Genomic DNA, 22,635 nt, shown 5'->3' on the forward strand with positions numbered 1-22,635 from the left:
ATTTGCATATGTTCTTGGTTTAACCGTGGAAATGTAAAACACAACATTTTCGATGTTTAACCACATGATGGCGAACTCTACCCACTTTTATGGAACATAATCTGGCTACTTACAGCTTGTCTTTTCCCCTCCTAAACCTTAATTTGCTACTTAATATCTAGGCTTGTCTCTGAGTTTAAGCAGACTGGATATATCATTCTGGTTTGCTCGTGTATCCATCAGATGATAGACTAATGCTAAACAGATTAAATAAGTGGACAATCTATTTTACGTCTAATAACTTCTCTGATGATGCAAACTAAACTTTTCCTCAGTCTTTATGTCTGTGCATTTCTGTTTCCTTCCTGATTGATATATTTATGATATAATTTTAAAGAGATTGCATTTACAAAAAAAAGCATACTGATCACAAGATGATCATATTTGACAATTTCAATCACATTTCTGGGCCTTGACATTTTAAAATCCTCTTGATGTTTCCAGTAATAATAATGCATGGTTTGTACAGCTATACCATCTGCAATTCTTAGAAAATATACATTTACACAACTTTACAGTACACGATTTTAGATATTAAAACACGGAAGCGGATTATTAATACAGAGCGAACTGGGTTTACAAATCTAAAGAAGCAGAAACAGTCAGATATCTTCCAGACTTTGAAGATAAAATGATTCCTCGTCAAGTTATTTGAAATATATGATATAAATCTAATCTAGCTTGATAAAAATATATTTATTCGTGCGCGTTCACTCGCGCAGCGCTCGAGCTGCGTCAAACCTGGTGCGCGCGGACGACGGCTCAACATAGCAGCGCCCCGCAGCAAAACGCATCCCAAACTCGCTCGAAATAGCGCTAAAAAAGACAGAAAATTCAGTTTCCTCGAACTGTTATTATCGTCTGCTTGACAAAATGGGGTCTTTCGCGTCGTCTCCGCCATTTTGTGTCAGAATAACTTGTGAGAGGGGTGCGTGTAATGGTTGAATGTAGTCACCCCGTGTCGTTTATATCCGCCCGGCGGGTGTTGCAAGGGACCGGGAGTAAATTACTGTTCATCCGCTGCGACAAAGCGCAGATTGTACTCCTTTAAATGCAGACATAATGGTTTGATCTTTTCCCCCCAGACCTGAAAATAACCAAATGATGTGTCATTAGCTGTGTTTCTTTTAAAAGTAATTCATTACATTAATGCGTTACTTCCTCGAAAAGTAACCAATTACATTACTTTGTTACTTTTTATGGAAAGTAATTTGTTATGTTACTTTTATGTTACTTTTTTCATCTGGTTTGGCCTCTGTTTTTTTTTTAATCTCAGTAACACAAATGTTATGTTTATCTGAAGACATTTTGCTTATTATTATTATTTTTTTTTTTACATGTATGACAGTTCATCATATGCCAGGGAGCAAGACAATAATGTAAAAAAAAATGACAGTTGTTTTCAGCTTTCTCATTAGAAGAATCAGAAATCATACACATATAGAAATTATATCTTCCAGGGGCTTTCTAAAGGAAGGCTTTCACTTATAAAATTTCCTTGCATGTATAAAATATTTAGCCTTAGTTGAATAAATAAAAAACATCTGACTCTATTAGTATGGTTGATCATCGAAGGTCAGCAGCAAAGACGTTGGTCAATAAAAATAAATTAAATACATAAAGGATATTTGTGCACTCTCTGAGAAGAATTTATAAGATACAAAATCTGTCTGAATACCTCTTCAAATGGTACAATTTTGTTGTATATTAGTACCCCAGTCACAGCTTTTGTTAAAGATAACATGTACCAAAAATTGTTGTAAATAAAGCCTTTTGTATTGGATCTTTGATGCAGCAATGGTGCAAACGTGAATTAAAACTGCTCTGCTCATGTGACATCTTGCACTAACCATGTGACTCTGCAAGTTTAACTAAGTCCCTTTGTTTTTTCCACATTTGCAGGAAATTTACTAAAACGCTTTATAAATGAAAACTCAAGTTAGTAGTTGACACATGACTCTGTTTTAAAAATACGAGAATATTGAAAATCTATTAATTTGACTAAGTCTAGTTCATTGTGGGGATAGAAAACAGTAAACACTTTGTATGTCTCAAGTTTTGTTATTTTCATGACGTTAAACTGTCATTTCCCTTCCCCCAACCGACGCTCAGGGCTGGTACTCTTGTTTAACTGTGTAGCGGAGTTTCGCGACCCTCCCTTCGCTTCAGCGAGCTCCGTCTATTGTTCATGAGCGGCGCTTTGGTGGGTGCAGTACCGAGGCTTGCCTACTGAGGGCGCCGCGGAGCAGCGCGGCCTCGGGTCTTTTTGTCTCAACTGGATCCCGCTGCCGCTTCACAGTGTGCGCGATTAAACCGGAGCCGCGTCCGTCCCGCACTGTCAAAAAGCCCACTCCAAACCCCAACACAAGCGCAGCCGGTGCCGTTGTTCTCCCGTGCAGCCATGAGCGGTGCAGCGCTGCCGTTGGACTGAGCTCGCTCTCGTTCGCGGGCTGCTCGCGCTGCCGTTGGAGCAGGGTTTCTTTACTCTCATCCACCGTCGTTTCTTTAACTTTTCAAACACGCAGCCGCGCCGGAGCGGAGCGGACCGGAGCATGGGATCCCCGGACTCTTAGGAACCGAATCTGAATTTCGAATTTCAGCGAAACGATGGCGAACTCGACGGGGAAAAACCTCCCCGAGCCGCGGAGGAAAGGACAGGCTTTTCTGGACGAGCTGCGGCAGTTTCACCTCAGCAGAGGGTGAGCGGGAATCTCGCTCTGATTATAACTTGGATGACCGGTGAGGGGTTCTTACGACTGGAGAGAACTCATTCGACTGTTTTTCTCCACAGATCTCCGTTTAAAAAGGTTCCCGTGGTGTGTGGGAAGGAGCTGGACCTAGGCGCTCTGTATATGAGAGTGGTGTCTTTAGGGGGCTTCGCGAAGGTAACGTTAAGTTTCTCACACTCACACTAAACTTAACATTTCTCATCTCACACACACTCTTCCAGCGCGGTTCGGCGGATCTGTGTGCAGTTCTGCCGTACATCGGCCTGTGTAAGTGTGTGTATGTATGTGTGTTGTGTTGTGTAGTGTGTGTGTGTGCGTGTATTTGGTCCCAGACGCGCACACACACACACACTTCCACACACACTCACTTCAAAATTACCGGGCGGCTTTTACATCGATAACCCGGACTAAGACTGAGGCATCGAATCCCGTCCGGACCCGCCGTGTACATCAGCGGCTTTATCCCTCTCGTGTGGCGGAGGATTGAGCGACTGTAGGCCGCACACAGGCCTGTGTATACCGCGCTGTATATAACGTTTCAGCCGATTACCTCGCACAGATCCGCGGTCCGGGACCGGTAGACTCGGACGGGTTCGGCTCAAAGCACCATGTTTCCCAGCTACTGGTCTGATTTATTCATTTCACATTGGAAAGTATAAGTTAGCCGGAGTGCTAATAAGAGTTAGCATGCACACACACATATACACACTGAACACACACACGGTCCTGCATCGGAACCGAACCCCTCTCACCTGTCTCATCACCCTACAGGTGTCCGACAAGAACCATTGGGCCGAACTGAGCGAGGATTTCAATTTCCCCAGATGTTGCTCGAATGCTGCTTTTGTTTTGAAGCAGTACTACCTTCGGTGAGTGTTTCTTATTCAGTTTCTCTCTCTCTGATCGACTCCTGCACATGTGCTCAATGTTTACAGGCGCCTCTCTGCTCCGGTTCTGACTCACAAGCGTGCGTGTCGGAGGATCGTACGCTCGTGGAGACTTTTTACAGTGTTTTTTAATTTCAGCTTTTGTTATGTTGCTAATGCAACCCTATGTGGCAAAAGTAATCTAAACCAGGGAGCTTTACACACTGATATTTTGTGCTTCTGGACTTGTATTTGAGTCACTTTTAAAGATGCATCTGTCAATTGCATTGCATTTTGTTTTAATGACAGATTCTGTATGTTTGAATAAGAGACGAAACTCCAAAACTACTTTTCTAATTGCATTTCCTTTTTCTATGAAGCTTTATAATCCAGCGTTTCTTGTGTTTCAAAATAGAAAGATTTTAAAATACAAATCAGGAGTTTTACGGCATTTAGATGGCTATTTTTGACTTCGGCATTTGGGTCAGTTTTAAGGGTACCATTTATTGAGTAGCACATGGTTCTTTGTCAAATGCTGTAACGTAACAATACAAGTGTTTTAATTTGGAAAGATTTTCAAGTCTAAATCGGGAGGTTAGAGTGTTGTTTGGGTTACTTCTAAGGATGCATCTGTCACTTGCATTAATCTACATGAGTCTTTTGGTTTGTAGGCATAGTTTAGTTTTGTCATTTATCTGGTTTGAGTATTTCTTAAAGAAAATTCACAACATGCATGTGCAGAGTCCTGTATATTTAAATAAGAGACGGGAAACTTTAGAGTGGTAGATGAATGTTTTGGATCTGCGTTCAGATGTCAACTCTCACTTGATTTTGCCATACAGAACGTGTTTTGTGCTTTCTAGGTTATCTGTGTATTTATGAATGTGGTTAATGGTGTTTTACAACTTGCACACGGTTGATTCGTGTATAAACCACCAAAGACATCATTTCACCAGCTGCTACACAAGCAAAATTGTACTGTTTTTATATATTTGTAGTATCAGCAGTGAGAAGCGTACGGCCGTAGCACTGCGGTCTGCTCTACTGCTGGTTTTCCACGTGCGTTTCTCTCTAGTTTAGTAGGTTATGAGGGGGGTGAGACAGACCGAGTTGGCAGCAGGGAGCGTTTAGGCTGTGTGGGCCGTGAGAAGGAGACGTACACCTGCCATGCAACAAACTAAACGTAATAACCATTCTGCAAAGTGTCTTTTATCATCCTCACAGTCATTGCAAGAGAGGTTGTTTGTCAGTGACGAGAGCTCAGCACGCAGAGGGATGCAGAAAGACAATCTCCTGTGTGTCTTCCTCATGAGAGATGAGATATTGCTTGAGCTTTAACTGGCTTTATTTGAAGCATATGCATATTTGTATTGGATGAGATCTCTTTGGGTTTTATTTTCATAATCAAAGGTGTCAGTGCTGCTCAATTCTGATGTAATACTGTTTGAAAGAGTTTAGACAGACATGATGATAACTCAGAGAAAATCCAGTAGCTGTAATAAGATTTTTTTTTTTTTTTTTTTGCAGTATTAGTTATGACTATACATGTAAACATTCAAAACTAGTAATGTGATTTTGAGCTGCAGGTGTTTTCATTGGATCAGGATGCTGGGTTATTTTAATTACAAATACTTTTTCCCAAAGCATTCAAGGTTTATCTCAAAGCTGCGGAATATCTCCGGAGTGTCCCACGTGCGTCACACGAGGGGAAAGGGATTCAGAAGATCTTGCTTTGGTAGATCCTCATTTCTGTCGGATCTCACTTAGTTCAATTCACTCACACACAAATTCTCGCTGGCTCCAATGCGTCCCGTTTTCAGACAAAAATGAAGGATTTAATTTGCACTTGTTTCATGAATTGCAGTAGAACAGGTGTCTCCATTAGGACTCTGTTGTCTTGTATAACTCCAATCACTCATGCTGTAGAAGAGCTGGCGAGGGAGTTGAACTTGTGTCTTTCGGTCTGTGGTGTGATGCTCTTACCGCTGAACCACTCGGCACTGATCGGAGCCTGTGTAGTGAGTCATTTAAATGTGCCGTCTGCCAGATAAAGAGGGGAGAGCAGCTGAACAACACATGTCAATGTCTTAATTAGCAAACGAGTCAGTTTTTAGGGACAAGGCAGCTTTATTTTTTTTTAATGCATGGTGTATCGGAGCATGTGTGATGTGGTTCGTTCTTACCAATCATTTATTCACTTTGAACACAGTTTTGCGAATCAGTTGATTCGGTTCATGTCAATTCATTTGACTCCTAATTGAAATGTCCCCAGTTTTTGAGAAATATTTAGTAAGGTTTTTTTTTTTTTAACAGTGCTGTTACATGGTGCATGCACTTACTAAACTAATAACAATAAATGATGCATGCATACAAACTAAAAGCCTATAGAAAGCATCATATAGTGATCAGTATAACGCAGTTCTTAATTGTGTAATTACGCTGTATCAAGGACACCTTCAAATAAAGTGTAACCAAATGATGGATCGTGTTGTGATCGTTACACTTCTATTATGCGGTCTTCTCCCAAATTAATTCCCACCTCATCATTAACTGATTTGTGAATCGGTTTATTTGCAGATTGAGCACCACCAACTCTTTGAATCGCATGCAAATGAGCCTCAAATGCAAATTGTCTGAACGCATAGAATATAATTTCATTCCTCTGTTCATGTCTAGCCAGACAGTCGTTGGTCTCCGATTTGTTTTTGGTCTTAAAGAGTGTAAATTTCACATGTAAATATGTAGAACGTCATGGTCATGCAGTGATAGTTTTTAATTTATTCTGTTTACTGTAGTATTGAGGAGCTGCATTACATATACTCAAGTTTTAATTCTGTTTGAAGATATGTGTTGCATAACCATTCTCCTGTAGTCCTATTTGATTTTCTTCTAGACACAAATATATCCAGCAGCTCCTGCAGGTGAAACTTGACCTTTTTCCTCTGTGTCTCCAGTAGAGGGCAGTAATTCTCTGTCTGGACTCAGAAAGCGCCATAGTTCCTCATCAGTCAGCTTCATTTCTGTATTTACATCTCCGGATTACACCGCTGATGCTGTGTGTTATGCCTTTTAAGTTTATGAATGAAAAGATAGAAAGATCTGCCTTCCTTCAACATCTCCGAGAGCAGGGCTGAGCTGACTTAAATTGTGCATAATAAACCTGATGATTTCGGAAGATCTTCATTTAGTGTCTGGAGAAGAATCATTCTGTAATCAGCCCTGGGTTTGTCTGAACTCATCAGCATCTACATTAGGTTTTTTAGATTCATTGAGTTGCAGGTAGTGAATATAACGCTTATATACAATTATTTAAAGTGATAGTTCAGCCAGAATACATTTTTTTTTTACTCGTCTTCATGTGGTTCCAGACTTGTATGACTTAAAACATACAAGGTTATTTTGAAGAATGTTAGTAAGCAGACAGTTTCGGTTCCCAGTGACTATCATTATACGGACAATTAAAAAAAAAAAACTAAAAAACAGTGAAAGTTAAAGGGAACTGAAACCGTTCGATGACCAACATTCATTAAAAAATATTTTCTGTGTTGCACAGAAACAAGCAAAAAAAACATGTTTGGAAGGCAGCACATGAAGACGAGTAAATAATGACACTGTCTTAATTGCAGCAAACCAGTTTTCACGTACCACCGTAATTCACATAGATTATGAAAACATTTAAATCTGACGAATGAACTCGCATTTCTTGTTCAGTTATATCAACTATCACTTATTAATATCCTACAATTACACAGTCCAGTGAGTTGAACGTCTGTCCAGGCTGTGTGTGTCCGGTCACGGTGCAGTGTGGTGTTTTCTAGTGTTTATGGAGCACGGATATCTATTTCTAGTGTTTGTATTGTAGCACGTGGGAGGTGTGTGTGTGTGTGTAAGTGAAAGCTCATTCAGTTGAGGGAACCACTCATGAGTCATCCTCACACACAGAGCAGGACTGTGAATATTACTATTTGACTCACAATATGGTCGATCCCTGATTCTCTGGAATAAACCGCTCGTGCTTTCTGACCGGCGTTCAGTGTGTGAGGTTACAGAGCTGTGTGAGGTGAAGTGTTTTTAGTGGGGATTTAATCAAGCATGACTTTTGTTAGGTTGTAGACTTTTGCATGTGAGTTTTCTCTTTGCGTTTAATCTTTCCAGTTAATCGTGAGTCAGTTTGTCATCTTGTCAAATCTTTGAGTAATGTGTAAGGTGAAACTTCAATAGTTTACTAATGAAAATCAGCAGAAAGTGTGCTCACCCTCAGGCTATCCAAGATGTTTCTTGATCAGATCTGTAGTATTGCATCTCTTGTGAATGGGTGCCGTCAGAATGAGAGTCCAAACAGCCGATTAAAACATCACAGTAATCCACACCAGTCTTGAGAAGAGAAAAGCTGCTTGTTACATACAAATGCTAATAGATTTTCTCAGTCCCTGAGGTACGGAGGTTTGTTTGTGTGTGTTTTGCTCATGGAAATGAATGACATTCGCACATTATCTCTGTGAACAGTCATCTAAATGCAGAAACCAATGTCTGCTTCTTTCAAGAACGCTATAAAATGTTTACTCTGTGCTCACTGGTCAGTGAATAAATGTGCCTGGATATTTCATGTCTCTTAAATCTCCCCTGAGATCGTGAGTGTGTATCTATCTGTCTGTCGTATTGTGTGCTGATGTATTTTCTGGTCTCTCTGCAGTTATCTAGAGAAGTATGAAAAGGTGCATCACTTCGGAGAGGAAGATGAAGAAGAGCAGCCGGGGAATCCGAAACATTTGCTTCCGATTGGTGCAATCCCCACGTCATACAACTACCAGCAGCACACTGTATCAGGTACAGATGAGCCCTGTATGCTTCTCTGAGAGACACACACACACACACACACACACACACACACACACACACACACACACAGCTGGCTCGAAGGGTGTGTGTGTGTTGGAGCTGCACCTGTGAAAACTCTTAATGCCTTGAAGGAAACCGTACTCCTGCCACTGCGCTCCTTTCAGAGAGACAGATGATATTTCTCTTTACATAAGGACTGGGGCAGGCTTTAGTCTCACTATATGTGGACTTAAACATGTGAACTTCATTTCCAGAACTGCTCTGAGAATCATTTCACTAACCTTTGACCGATTAATTTGATTAAACTTTCATCAGATACACACAATTCAAAGAGCTTCATGACAGACTGCTAAAATGAGCTAAGTTTAATTTGAAGAAATGAGTAGAATCTACTTCTCAAAGTAATAATACATACATTTTGTATTAGTTTTGGTTTCTGAAAGCATATCCACAGTAACAAAATTTTTCATCCATTTTTTTTTAATTTTAACTATAAACCCCTGATGTGCCGCACTTTTGGGAAAGGAATTGTTTATTTGATTTAAATGATAATAGATTTGGACAGTATTAAATATTGTTCCTGCGTTTGCCATCAATATCGTCTTATATGGCAAAAAATCATAACCACAATTTTCCATAATACATTTGTATTAAACCATAAAGCACAAAATCCAGAAAAATGAAAATCGATGACACCGAATTTCTGAAAAAATAAAACATTTCATAGGAATCTGTTGTATAATTTAATTTATAGGTTGCACTATAATGGTTAAGATTTGGTTTAGGGGTGAGTTTAGGCTTATTAACCCAAGTGCTTTAGTAAGTACATAGTATGTAGAACAGGATTGTAAAATAAAGTAATCGATATTTCCTAACTCCTCTATATGCTGATGTAGATCTTTTTGGGAGAAGTGAAGTTTACACATGAGGTCTGAACAACCAGATGCATTCACACTTGGCTGAGTTTAAAGACACGCTCACAAAGAAATATAACACAATTGATCTTTTGCTTATCTTTTGTTTGACAGACTATCTCCGCCAAAGCTATGGGCTGTCGACGGAGTTCATCCCTCCATCCGATTACAACAAACTGGTGCTGTCTCTCCTCTCCGGGCTCCCGAACGAAGTGGACTTCGCCATTAACGTGTGCACGCTCCTGTCCAACGAGAGCAAGCACGCCATGCAGCTAGAAAAAGAGCCCAAACTCGTCACGCTGCTGCTGGCACACGCGGGGGTCTTCGACGACTGTGCGTTTAACACTGCGGCTACTAGAGGATTTGCACTTTGGGAATGCATGCGTGTGCTAACGTTACATATGTTTGTCTTTCAGCGTTAGGCAGCTTTTCTGCTTTATTTGGGACAGACTGGCAGGAGAAAACGTCACGGGACTTTGTGAGGGTAAGAGACGGCGATGATGTCATCATGCATTTCTTGCTTGCGCTCTGTTCTCGCGCCTCTTAACTCTCTTATTCTCTTGTCTTCATAGTTTTGGAAAGATGTCATCGAAGACAATGAAGTGAAAGATCTCATCTCAGACAAGAGCTGCACACCCCAAAGTATGTGGTTGTTTGCGTCCTGGCTACTCTTGTTTCATTTGATGTGGTGAACAGTAGTTTCACTTTGATTAGTTGATATGTTTTAACCAAGCATTACTTAAGTGTGCATTGTGTGTTTTTCAGACGGATTGGAGATGAGGGACGTCTGCAGTCCTCTCTTCCACCCGACACGTGCTGTAGGCATCGGAGACATCGAGGGCCAGCGGGTGTTGCAGGTGGCAATGATTCTGAGGAACTTGTCCTTCGAGGAGGCTAACATTAAACTCCTGGCAGCTAATCGCACATGTCTGCGCTTCCTCTTACTGTGTGCGCACTGCACCTTCATCCAGCTGCGACAGCTGGGTCTCGACACGCTCGGCAACGTCGCTGGAGAGGTTAGTCCTCAATCTACAAGGTCTTTATAGAGTGCTGAAATTACCACTTTTTTGGTCGGGCCAGCATGTAAGTTTGCATCACCGATATACCCCTAAAAAAAAAAAAAAAAAAAAAAAAAAAAGGATTTTTCCATCCATTGCTTTTGGATAATTGACAAATAATCTCTGTGAACAACAATTGTTTATAATACTTGCATCTTTTTTGGTTTGGGATATTTGTCCATTTGACAGTTTTTAATCTGAGGCAATCATATTTTTTTTTAATTGCTCTTTTATATTATTTCAATTTATTTCTCACCATAAAAACAGCCAAAGAAGCTGGCATGTTATTAAAACACCAGCTAACATGTTTCACTCATCATGATAATCCTAGCAAACTAACACAACTACCCAAATTTGATCATTTTGTCTTTAAAACATTTTCCTGAAAGATTGCATTAGAGTAGTTTAGGGATGTCACTAATGATTTTTTTTGGCATTTGAGTAATCAGTTGATTATTTAAACAATTAATCAAGTAATTGGATACTTTTTTTGTGATTTTAAAAATAGAGGTAAGCAAACAATAGAATTTAAAATGACTTAAAATACAGGCAGTACTATTTGTACTGTCAAAATAAAATAATCAAAAGCAAGTAATCATATGGTTTTATGGAACAAAACAGCTTAAATACACAAACAGTATAATCATAACTTATGTACATTATGTATTATATCAAATGCCATCCGTTTGTTTGTCCTTTTGTTCCAGCTTCAGTTGGATCCAGTCGATTTCCGGACGACTCATCTGATGTTTCACACCATCACGAAGTGTTTGTTGTCACGGGATCGTTTTCTCAAAATGAGGGGTAAGTGTGTTTTTGGATGAACTGTTTGTGCAGTAAAACATACGGTTTTCTGTGAGAGTTGCTAATTATTTCCGATGCGTCCTGCAGCCATGGAAATTCTGGGGAACCTGAGCAAGGTGGAGGATAACGGCGTTCTGATCTGCGAGTATGTGGATCAGGAGTCGTACCGAGAAGTCATCGCCCTCCTGACGCTGCCGGACATCATGCTGGTCATCTCCGCGCTCGAGGTCCTGTACCAGCTGGCCGAGCTCGGGGAGATCACGTGCTCGAAGATCTCCTCCGTCGAGAGAAGCATAGGTACACGTTTCAGCCAATGATTTCCTCCCTCCAAAACCATGCATTTATTGTGATGTTTCAGCCTGGAACTGTGTTTGCACCACTAACCGTCAGGAGCAGTGAACTGACATGGTTTGCATGTTCATGTGTCAGATCTTCTAGTGCGTTTGGTGTCAGTGGACCTGCACACGTTCGGACCGGACGCCCTGACGGCAGTAAAACTCATCGAGCATCAGGCCTCGAGCAGTCAGGTCTCAGAGATTCGGCCACAGCTTCTCGAGCACGCTCCACAACCCACGCAAGGCACTCCTGGCGCCGGTAAGTGTCCGATGCATCCGCTTTCTGTTCATGTGTGTGCTAGAGACGTGCAAAGATGCATAATCAAACATCACAGGAAGCACTCTCTCTCTTTTAATAACTGTAGATTTACACAATGCAAGATAAGAGGGATGCAAAATGCAGTAACAGTATTTCAAGGTGTCCTTGTTATTCATTGCATGTACTCACTAATTACATGCAACTAACTGTAAACCAACCCTCATACTGACCTTCAAGTAATTGCATATAGTTATTTACAATTATTAAAGGTATAGTTATACTTTAACAGGCGAATGAAGTGGAAATCAAAATGCACATTTGCATCATGTCAGAACTCATTGTCTGTTATGCATTTTATTGGATTGTAATAAGTCTACTCCTCCTTTATACAGTTGAAAGGTTTATTTCACAAAAGAAAAAAATCTTACTGACCCCCAAATTTTAAATAGAGGTTTTCTGAAAGTAACTTTACCTCCAAAAAATCACGGAAAATAGTTTTTTTTTTTTTTTTTTTTTTTTTTTTTTGCACCGTTATGATAAAGTGCAAAAGCATATTCCCTCATCAGTGTTTTTGATAGAGTTATATTATCACAAAATAGGAGATACTGTTAAATAGATGTTGTTGTTGTAGCTGCTGTTTTAAGGTAGGGTATAAAAATATCCCACCAAAAAAAAATCTGTATGAAAAAGTGAGTTGAAATTTAAAATGAATAAGGAAAGAGTTAATGTAATTAGTTTTTACAGTGTGTTTGCATCTGTTTGTTTGTAGTGAACAGGGCGCCTGTGCAGTCTACGCCTCCGCCTGGGATTGTGGAAGTAGATGGAGAGAAATTCACAAATCAGTGGTGAGATTTACTGTCTTTCCTTCATGCATTTCTCAAATCAGTTATGCATTCTAGTGTTTTATGAATGCTTTCTGCTCTTGGTAGGCTAAATGCTAATTTCGAGGTTCATCCAGACGGTTCGGTCTCTCGCTCTGAGATGTACTCTGAATATCTGGCGACCTGCAGCAAGATGGCACGGGGTGGCGTGTTAACATCCAATAACTTCTACAAATGCCTGAGGTGAGATTAGCGGGACTGTTGTGCAGATGCTGTGAGGTTGTACTTGTGGCGTCCCAAATGGTAAATGTTGAATGCTGAAACGTAAAAATTCAACGCTGTGCTTGTGTGTTTCTCAGGACGCTGTTTCCTAATCACACGGTGAAGCGTGTGGAGGACACACGGCTGAATGGACAGGCTCAAATCCACGTGGTTGGTGTGCGGAAGAGGCCGATTCCTCTTCCCGTCCAGCTTTATTATCAACAGCAGGCCAGTCCTGCACCAGTTCTCAAGCACGAAACCCCCTCAGAAACCCCTCAGCCCCTGTCAGGTAGAGATACACTTTTAGTTTTGGTTCAAGAACTTTCATTCTAGCCAGAGAGATAATTCACACTACTCTTGATCTTGGGTTTAAACCCTGGTTAAAAGCCCATTTTAACTGGTTTAAATGTTTCATACTTATTATAAACAGAATCTAGCACTGTTTTTGACACACTGGTTTATTTTCTTCTCATTTTCACAGACTCTGAATTGTGGTGTGAAAACTATAGTCTGAAAATATGAAAGTTATAGGGAGTTGTTTAGCAATAGACAACCAGAATCATAAACCTCATTAAATATTCATTCACTTTTAAAAGACTTCATGCAATAAGTTGAGTTTATATGTTTACAAGGTTATTAAATAAGAATATTAACCTTGTGCTATACGAAATCTTTTATTTTTTTAAATTTTTCTAAATGCTATTTTTTTTCTGTTTTTCTCAATTTCTTTTTGTATGTTTTAATCAAAAATTGCACATCAATTGAACTTGTAAAATCTTAACCGTAATAGCGCCTTATTAAATATGTTGAATTTTTTTGGCAAACGAAGTGCTGCAATTGTTTACGGTTTAAAACATGGATAGGAAATTTGTGTTGTTGTTTGTTAGTCCTTAATGTATTATTATCATTACTTTATGATAAAGCAGTCTTTTTGCAGTTTAACATTTACAAACACTAGTCATTTTCGTGATTTGAATAAGTGTGCAGGAATATTTAGATTTATTCATCCAAAACAGCAAATTCTGTTTTTATAACTGGATTCTGCCAATGTTTTCTGCATCATGAAAATCCTAAGACCTTAGTTAACCCCATTGTGCGGTGCTGAGCTTGAACATCAGATTTAATTTACCCAGGTGTAATAATAAATCAAAAGCCCATACAGTGTTTAATGGGTTTAGCAAGTCGCATTTATAGCTGATTTGATCTTTTTTGTTTGTCCTTGCAGCGCTGCCTCCTGGTGTGGGAGGTCAGCTTGTCCGGGCACCAGCACTAAGCCTTACTGCCGGACAGGCAGCACCACAGGTGGCCTTCACCATGCACCGAACGTCGCACACCAACGCTCCCAGTGCTCCTGCGCCAGCCCAAACTGTTCCACGACTCCCCATGAACCCGCCAGGACAAGCTGCACTTCCTCCCCCCTGCCCTCCCGCCACCGCCCCAGTTCCCATACGACCCAATGACATTCTCAAAACAGCCATGATCCAGAGCTCCATCCCCACAGCCACCGCTGCACCTGCTGTTCCCAACCACAGCGTCTCACCTACCCAGCAGCCCTTGCTCCATCACACTCCCGTTACACTGATCCAGCAGGGGCCATCGCCCCAGGGACACGTATTTACAGGTCGAGTGCAAGGTGTTGGTCCTTCGGTGGCCCAACAGCGCCTGCAAGCCCCTCAGGGACAGCAAGGTGCCCCTTCCCAAGAGTCTTTGGTGCTTGCGCCGCCTCAGTATGTCAGTGCACCTTGCACTTCTCTGGTGGCAGGAGGGCAGGTCATGACTGTCTCAGGCATGACTAGCAACCGCGTCACATTTCAAAATATCGCCCCCAAACCTGCACCACAAGCCCAGTCGCAACAGCCTCAACCTCCACAACCGCAGCAGCAAAGTTTAGTCATAGTCAGTCAGAATCAACAACACAACTCTGCATTCGCCCCTGCCATCCATCAAATCGTACTGACCAACCCCAGTCCTCAAACCATCCAACCGCAGCCTACGCAGTCTCCCGCTTCTCCGAATGCACCGATCACTAACCCCGCCCCCATGCAGCAAGCCCCGCCCAACACCGTTAGCCATATGCTGTCTCTCAAGCGCCAGTTTCAGCAGACTCCGCCCCCTCCTCCACCCTCAGCCCAACCTACCTCCACAGAATCCAGTCTGATTAAACAGTTACTGCTTCCGAAACGTGGTCCCTCCACCCCAGGTGGAAAACTCATACTCCCTGCTCCGCAAGTTCCTGCTCCTGTGAACACAAGAGCGCCAAGCCCGCAAGTCGTATACCAGGTGACCAACAGCGGTCCAGTGGCGTCTCAACCACAGTTAAACGTGCAACTAATGCAGAGCCCCTTGCAGGCGACCGGTGCTGTTCCCATCTCCATCCTCCCAGGGCAGATCATCTCCACCTCCACCTCTGGAAACCTTCTGCAGGCTACGCCCAGCAACCAAGTTACCTTCACAGTAGTGCCAAACTCTGGCTTCCCCGGCCAGGGAGCGCAAACCCCGCCCACAATCGGCCTGCAGTTGACTCCGCCTCTACCAGTTGCAGGAGCCACGCCCATTCCACCTTTCCGAGGTGACAGAATCATCTGCCAAAAGGAAGAGGAGGCCAAGGACGCCACAGGGCTGCACATCCACGAGCGCAAGATCGAGGTCATGGAGAACAACTCCGTCACCGACGGTTCGGCCAAAGCCAGCAATGGTGAATCCGCAGAGGTGGACGGACCTGCGGCAAAGCTGCTCAACGGGAGGAAGTTTGACTCCAGTCTACCTCCATACCACTCAGGGAACAGCCAGGCAGAGGCGCTGAACGGCCCTGTGGCACAAGGCGGCGACAGCCCTGGGAAACAGACACCCTCTGAACCTAAAAAGCTAATGGTGAATGGGGTGTGCGACTTCGATCGATCGGATGCCACCCATCCGAGCAAAAACATTCCAAATCATAAGGCTTCCAAACACATGGGGAACGGCGAGGTGTTGTCGCCACAGAAAGTGCACGGTCTTTTCGGCCTCAAGGACTCTGTTGCTGCTCCTCAGCAGGACACTGCCAAAGCAGAGCAGGTCGAACGCTTGGCCAACGGGCCCAGCCACGGCGCTGAGATCTCCAACGGCTCCAACTCAGAGACATTGAGCCTGAGGCAACAACACCCACCTCATAACCACTCTTCACCTCCGCCCGTTTCCGAACCGCCACCACCGCCTCCCGCTAACGGCACCTCAGAGAGCCGGCCGCTGAAGAGACCGCTGGAGGACGGGGACAGAGGTACCTCCGGAATCCCCACCAAAATGGGCGTACGGATAGTGACCATCAGCGACCCCAACAATGCTGGTAACAGCGCCACCATGGTGGCCGTGCCGGCGGGCGCAGACCCAAGCACAGTAGCAAAAGTAGCAATAGAGAATGCAGCGCAGCAGAGAGCAAGTGTGCCCTCGCCGCTTCCTGAAACCAATGCTCAGGTAATGTGCTTTGATTCATGCCGTTTACAACATAATGCTTATTTTCTGGAAAAAACAAAAATGTCTTTAGTTATAGCTAAAACTATTTCCTTTTCATACACTGTTCTAGTGCAACTACCAAGTCTCTAGTGGAAAGAGAGCAAGTGTTTTTTTATTGCACTTTTATTGCATCTATTCCATCTGTTACTGTACATATATTTAAAAGCTGTGGGTTTCTTCAGCTCATACATAAACTATTTTAGTTTTATTCCCGTTTAAGTTTTCTAAAGTGGGGTTTGTTCGTATATTATTGATCTAATTTATGCAACTCTTTTTTTTTTCAGGCTGTTGATAGTTCATTAGATTAATGAAGATTAGATTAAATTAGATTAATATGGTGATAGGAAAGATCCAAAATCCTCTACAATGTCAACAGATTGAAATTATAGGAATTTTTTAACCGGACTTCATTCAGTATACATTTCTTTACTGGAAAATTATGCATATTTAAATCAGTGCATATTTAATTATGAATTTCTGCATATTTTTTAGAAAGTTATTACTGAAGTATTACATAGGTTACATAGTAATATCACGTCCACATCGCATGCTTTGTGATTAGCTAAATCTCAAAAAAGAGCCATAGGACCAGTTTGTATAGTAGGTATAATTTACACATTTATTTTGAGTTTAAGTGGAGAATAAAAATCGATGCATCTTTGAATGATTCTGTGTGCATTGCACCAATTGTTTTATTCCTTGCACTTACTGAAAAAAAAATAAAATACACAATATGATTATCATTTTATGCTATTATTATTATTGTTGTTATGTGCAGCAGTTGATGTATTCACTCTTATTCCAATTCTCACATTTCAATTTTCCCGTGTGTCAGCAGCCTATGTCAGTGGAGACTCCGCCTCCAGTGGATCCGGCTGCACAGGGAACCAATCAGAGTTCTCCAGCACCCGCCCTGTGTCCAGATCAAGCACGTAAACCTGGACAGAACTTCAGATGTCTATGGCAGGCATGCAGACGGTGAGGACGCGAGTGATGCATTCTCCTTTATAGATGCTGTTCTTGAGAAGGAGGATGGTAGGGGCTAACTTTAACGTGTTGTTTCAGGTGGTTTGACACGCCATCACAGGTGTTTTACCATGCAGCTACCTGCCATGGCAGTAAAGATGCGTACCCAGGGCAGTGCCAATGGGAGGGCTGTGAACCTTTTCCTCGCCAGAGACTATCCTTCATCACACACCTCCAGGCAAGATCCCATCTTTCTCTATACATGCAGTTATAGTGATGTGTGTGTGTGTGTTTGATTAATCAAGAGTGTGTGTTTTGCAGGATAAGCACTGCTCGAGGGAAGCGCTCTTAGCTGCACTCAAACTGGAGGAGCAAACGCAAAGCAGCAACCCCAACACTTCCAAGTGTGTATGGCTTCTTTAGCTCATGCTGGTTTCAGGTATTAGATGATTGTGATGGAGATTGTGACTGTGTTGATGTGCAGGTCTCCTCCAGCGGCGGTCAGCAGTCCTCCTCCTCCTCCCAGACCACAGAAAGCGCTCGTCAACCACCCCAGTGCAGCTCTGATGGCGTTACGCAGGGGCTCGCGAAACCTGGTGTTCAGGGACTTCACAGTCAGTATTACATCGTGTCAACATTGAGCCTTCAGCTGGTTATAGATGCGTAGAGCTTGAAATGTTTTATTTGTGTTTTCTTTCCTGCTCAGGATGACAAAGAGGGACCAATGACCAAACACATTAGACTAACTGCTGCCTTAACGTTAAAGAGCATCGCCAAGTACTCTGATTGTGGACGGAAGTAAGTAAACATTTTCAGTATGGTGGTTGTGTTTGACATTTCCAATTTGTAGCATCAATTCATAATCATTTATGCCAATAGATGTGTGTGTGTGTGTGTGTGTATTATACATCAATGCAATACATGCATATTGTGTAAACACAAACTTTTAATTTGGATGCGGTCAATCACAATCAATTTGACAGCACTAACACACATTAATATTATCAATAACATTTTTGTGGTCATATTTCAATAATATAATAATCTAAAGTTTTTATTATTTTAACAATAATTTATTATATTAAAGTCTATATAAACTTAAGTATTGAAATACTAAATATGTAGATAATTTGATCATTATTTGTTTGTAGTACAATATAACAATTCTACAATGCAGTAATTAAAATCTAAGAAAAAATATTTTCATTTCCCTTTAAACAATGTGTAATAATTAAGTAAAATCTAAGAAATTTAAGAAATGTAGTCATGAAATTTTAACAATCCAAAAATCTTTTATTTTAAAGTCATATTTCAGTCATATTGAGTCACATTAAAATAAAAAGATATAAGAACTTAATTTTATTATTCCAATATTAAAATATAATAGCATAATAATAATTAAAATATCAAAAAATATATTTAAAAATATAGAATTTGTTTTAGTACAGTACAAAAAATTCAGCATTTCAGTAATGAAATTTAGAGTACCATTTCTACAAAATAATATTAAAAAAACATTTTATAACATTTCCATTTCTGTAAGATGTAAGAAATGTTTAATTTTCATAAATTTAACTACAAAAAAATGTAATGCATTTAAAATACTTTGTTTTTTAATTATTACTGTTATTAATAATTGTTAGTAAGTAGTAGTAATTACTATTAGAATTATTGTTCTCAATGTGAACTCAATATTTTTTTTTGGGGGGGGGGGGGTGAAATATGACTTTTTGGGATTCACTTGTTCCAGCTTTTGAATAAAAAAAGAAAAATTGAGCTACATATGCTCTTGTGTCCTCCGTGCCACAAGGATGCGCTGTTTTATTTTAAATCAAAGCTAAATACACGTAAAAACAGAGCATCCTTGTGGCACAGAGGACACAAGAGCATATGTAGCACGGACAAAGGAATTATTTAATAATGAAAGTGTTTTTTTATAAAAAAAAAATTTTCTTACAAAAAGTGTTCCCATCGCTTCATATAACCCAGATTGTGCATCTGATGGCAGATGGAGTACTCTGACGATGACTTTTCATACCTTTTCTGGACCTTGACACTGTTATTTACTTGGCAGTCAATAGGACAGTCAGGCCTCCAGGTTTTCATCCAAAATATATTAAATTGTGTTCTGAAGATGAACAGAGCTTTTACAGGTTTGGAACGACATGGGGGTTAATGACTACATTTTAATTTTGGGGTGAAGTAACCCTTTAAATGTACTTGCACATCGGCTTTTATGATGTAAACAGCCCACTGTGAACATCCTTGTAATTCGCTTCAACCTTTTCAGACTTTATGAGAGATTAGCTTAGGTTTGAGTGGTGTGTGTGTGTGTGTAGGAAGTGGAAGTAAGCAGGCTATTTCTAAAGTGCAATCTGCCATTAAAAACTAAAGGAGAGAGAATTGCAATGCCTTCGGGAAAATCTCAGAAGAATTTCTTGATTTATTGTCCCAGCCCTTATCTGTTGTGTGTTTGTGTTCAGGTTGGTCAGGCGGCATGAAAATCATCTCTCTGTGCTGGCGCTGAGCACTATGGAGGTCTCCACCACGCTCGCCAAATGCCTTTACGAACTCACACGCTCTCTGCAGACCTGAGCTCAGCTCAACCCAAAAACCTTCAGGAGACGAGAAGCCCATTAACCCCATTCTGCTGCCACACAGATCACTGGCGTTGTTGGGTCGTGGGGTGAAGCTCCAGTTCGTCTCCCTAAACCCCCCTCACACACCCCTCTCTCCATTCCATCACCTCTCTCACAAACTGCCACGGGTCTTCCACCAGCCACTCAGAAACCAGCGCCCATCTCACTCTTCTTCACGCCTGGCCCGACGAGCACACTTTTATAGTCCCGAAGGAGCGTGGGGGGAATTCTGTGGGCGGGGCTAGTGTGGCAGAGGTGTGGCTAGATATTGTTTTTCTTTACAACTTGATAGCTTGGTTTTCTTACTTGAGCCGATTATATTTTCACTTATTTATTATTGAAATAAATACCAATACGAGTAAATGAAAAAAAAAAAAAGAACTAGTGTAAATATTTGTGAATAGACATAAAGTTAAATCTCCCTCCTTCATGCCGCTGCTGCCCGCTGGTATCAGAAGCATTACGTTAGTAGGTTCAGACTCGTTTGAGATGTGATTCTATACTCAGCAGTGGATGAATGTACTTAAACCCTGTAAATATTCTGCAAAGGTACTGATGCTGTAAAGTTTTGGGAGGGCTGGCGGAGGGCTACAGGTTTTTCTTTGTGGAACTGTGATTTGTTTTTTTTTGTTTTCCCCTTTTTTGTATGATTATAACTTGTAGAACTCATTTTGCTGGCTGAAAGAGTATGAAATAATATATCATATGTCATTTTGTAGAAGAGACAAACATATTGAAGGTATTCCCCTCAACCTGTATTCACTGTAAGCGTCGGAGTACGAGCCCGACCGCGCGTACGTGATTCTTTTTGTATTTGTAAATTGGAGTTTTATACAGGTTTTCTCCTGTGTTCTTTGCTTTCCGTGCAGGTATGATATTTTCCTCCAGACCTTTTTTGTATCTTAATATAGTGTGGGATTTAATTGTTCTATTTTGCATTTTTTTTTTTTTTTTCTTTCATCCATTCTTAAGACAACGCCACATTCCGGCTCCCAGACCCCAGGCTGTCCTTTCTGCTGTGTGTTGTGTAACATTTATTACTGCCTGTTGTGTTAGCATCCCAGCGGGGTCAAGACCCCTAACCTCAAACCCCCCCACCACCACAATTTCTGCAGTGTCTGTAGGGTGTGCGATGATGCATATATCTAAAAGTCTGATATAGATTGGCTTCATTTACTTTGGTGACTGTTTATAGTTTTTAAATAAAAAAAAAACATTGAACATTTTTGACATACTGTTGCTGTGCCTTTTTTTTTTTTCTTGTGACCCACAATCATCTGGATCGAAATGTTTTTGGGTGTTTAATTAAGATTTTTAATGAATAATAGAAAAAATAAGCTAACTTGTAAAAATACATGCATACATAATACATTCATACAAAATACAGATACATAATACATACATACAAAATACAGATACATAAATACATACAAAATACAGATACATAAATACATACATAATATATACATACAAAATACACATAATACATACATACAAAATACACATACATAAAATACATACATAATACATACATACAAAATACACATACATAAAATACATACATAATACATACAAACATACATGATACATACATACAAAATACAGATACATAAATACATACATACAAAATACAGATACATAAATACATACATACAAAATACAGATACATAAATACATACATACAAAATACAGATACATAAATACATACAAAATACAGATACATAAATACATACAAAATACAGATACATAAATACATACATACAAAATACAGATACATAAATACATACATACAAAATACAGATACATAAATACATACATACAAAATACACATACAAAAATACATACAAAATACAGATACATAAATACATACATACAAATTACATACAAAAATACATACAAAATACAGATACATAAATACATACATACAAATTACATACAAACATACATAATACATACAAAATACAGATACATAAATACATACAAAATAGAGATACATAAATACATACATACAAAATACACACACATAATACATACATAATACATACAAACATACATGATATATACATACAAAATACAGATACATAAATACATACATACAAAATACACATAATACATACATACAAAATACACATACATAAAATACATACATACAAAATACATAATACATACAAAATACAGATACATAAATACATACAAAATAGAGATACATAAATACATACATACAAAATACACACACATAATACATACATAATACATACAAAAATACATGATATATACAGGCATACATAATACAGATACATAAATACATGATATATACACATACAAAATACAGATACATAAATACATACAAAATACAGATACATAAATACATAATACATACATAATAAATACATACATAATACATACATTATACATACATACAAAATACACATACATCATACATACATACAAAATACAGATACATAAATACATACATAATACATACAAAATACAGATACAAAAATACATGATATATACATGCATACATAATACATACATACAAAATACACATACATAAATACATACATAATAAATACATAAATACAAAATACATACATACAACATACACATACAAAA

General features: G+C 40.0%; 1 protein-coding gene and 1 long non-coding RNA gene across 3 annotated transcripts in view; one reads left to right on the plus strand and one right to left on the minus strand.

Annotated features, from left to right (window-relative positions):
• The window catches only part of LOC127979312 (uncharacterized), a 12,745-nt gene extending 8,095 nt beyond the window's left edge, over positions 1-4,650 (minus strand). The window contains exons 1-2 of the long non-coding RNA XR_008158775.1: positions 3,521-4,650; positions 995-1,126 (exon numbers count right to left, since the gene is read on the minus strand). This is a non-coding gene — a long non-coding RNA (uncharacterized LOC127979312). The remainder of the gene's footprint in view (positions 1-994; positions 1,127-3,520) is intronic.
• LOC127979285 (AT-rich interactive domain-containing protein 2) lies at positions 2,249-21,249 on the plus strand. Of its 2 annotated transcripts, none has more exons than XM_052584648.1 (21): positions 2,249-2,738; positions 2,831-2,924; positions 3,540-3,637; positions 8,328-8,461; positions 9,502-9,720; positions 9,804-9,871; positions 9,960-10,029; positions 10,153-10,403; positions 11,153-11,249; positions 11,337-11,546; positions 11,679-11,843; positions 12,613-12,688; positions 12,773-12,907; positions 13,024-13,214; positions 14,151-16,375; positions 17,253-17,392; positions 17,480-17,618; positions 17,702-17,784; positions 17,865-17,994; positions 18,087-18,178; positions 19,864-21,249. In XM_052584648.1, the coding sequence occupies exons 1-21, from the start codon at positions 2,647-2,649 to the stop codon at positions 19,973-19,975; spliced, it is 4,821 nt and encodes a 1,606-aa protein (XP_052440608.1). In that variant the 5' UTR covers positions 2,249-2,646; the 3' UTR covers positions 19,976-21,249. The 2 variants fall into 2 exon arrangements, with proteins under 2 accessions (XP_052440608.1, XP_052440599.1); XM_052584639.1 differs by having other exon boundaries at positions 2,274-2,738; positions 17,250-17,392.
• The last annotated feature ends 1,386 nt before the right edge of the window (positions 21,250-22,635 follow it).

Source organism: Carassius gibelio, chromosome A4 (genome assembly GCF_023724105.1).
Source record: "Carassius gibelio isolate Cgi1373 ecotype wild population from Czech Republic chromosome A4, carGib1.2-hapl.c, whole genome shotgun sequence".
NCBI classification, from domain to species: Eukaryota; Metazoa; Chordata; class Actinopteri; order Cypriniformes; family Cyprinidae; genus Carassius; species Carassius gibelio.

Bases quoted from the DNA above. Each gene is read 5' to 3' on its own strand.
- LOC127979285 (XM_052584639.1), top strand. From the start codon at position 2,647: ATGGCGAACTCGACGGGGAAAAACCTCCCCGAGCCGCGGAGGAAAGGA. The intron at 2,739-2,830 runs GTGAGCGGGAAT...TTTTCTCCACAG, and splicing joins CAGTTTCACCTCAGCAGAGG to ATCTCCGTTTAAAAAGGTTC. The intron at 16,376-17,249 runs GTAATGTGCTTT...CCCGTGTGTCAG, and splicing joins TTCCTGAAACCAATGCTCAG to CAGCCTATGTCAGTGGAGAC.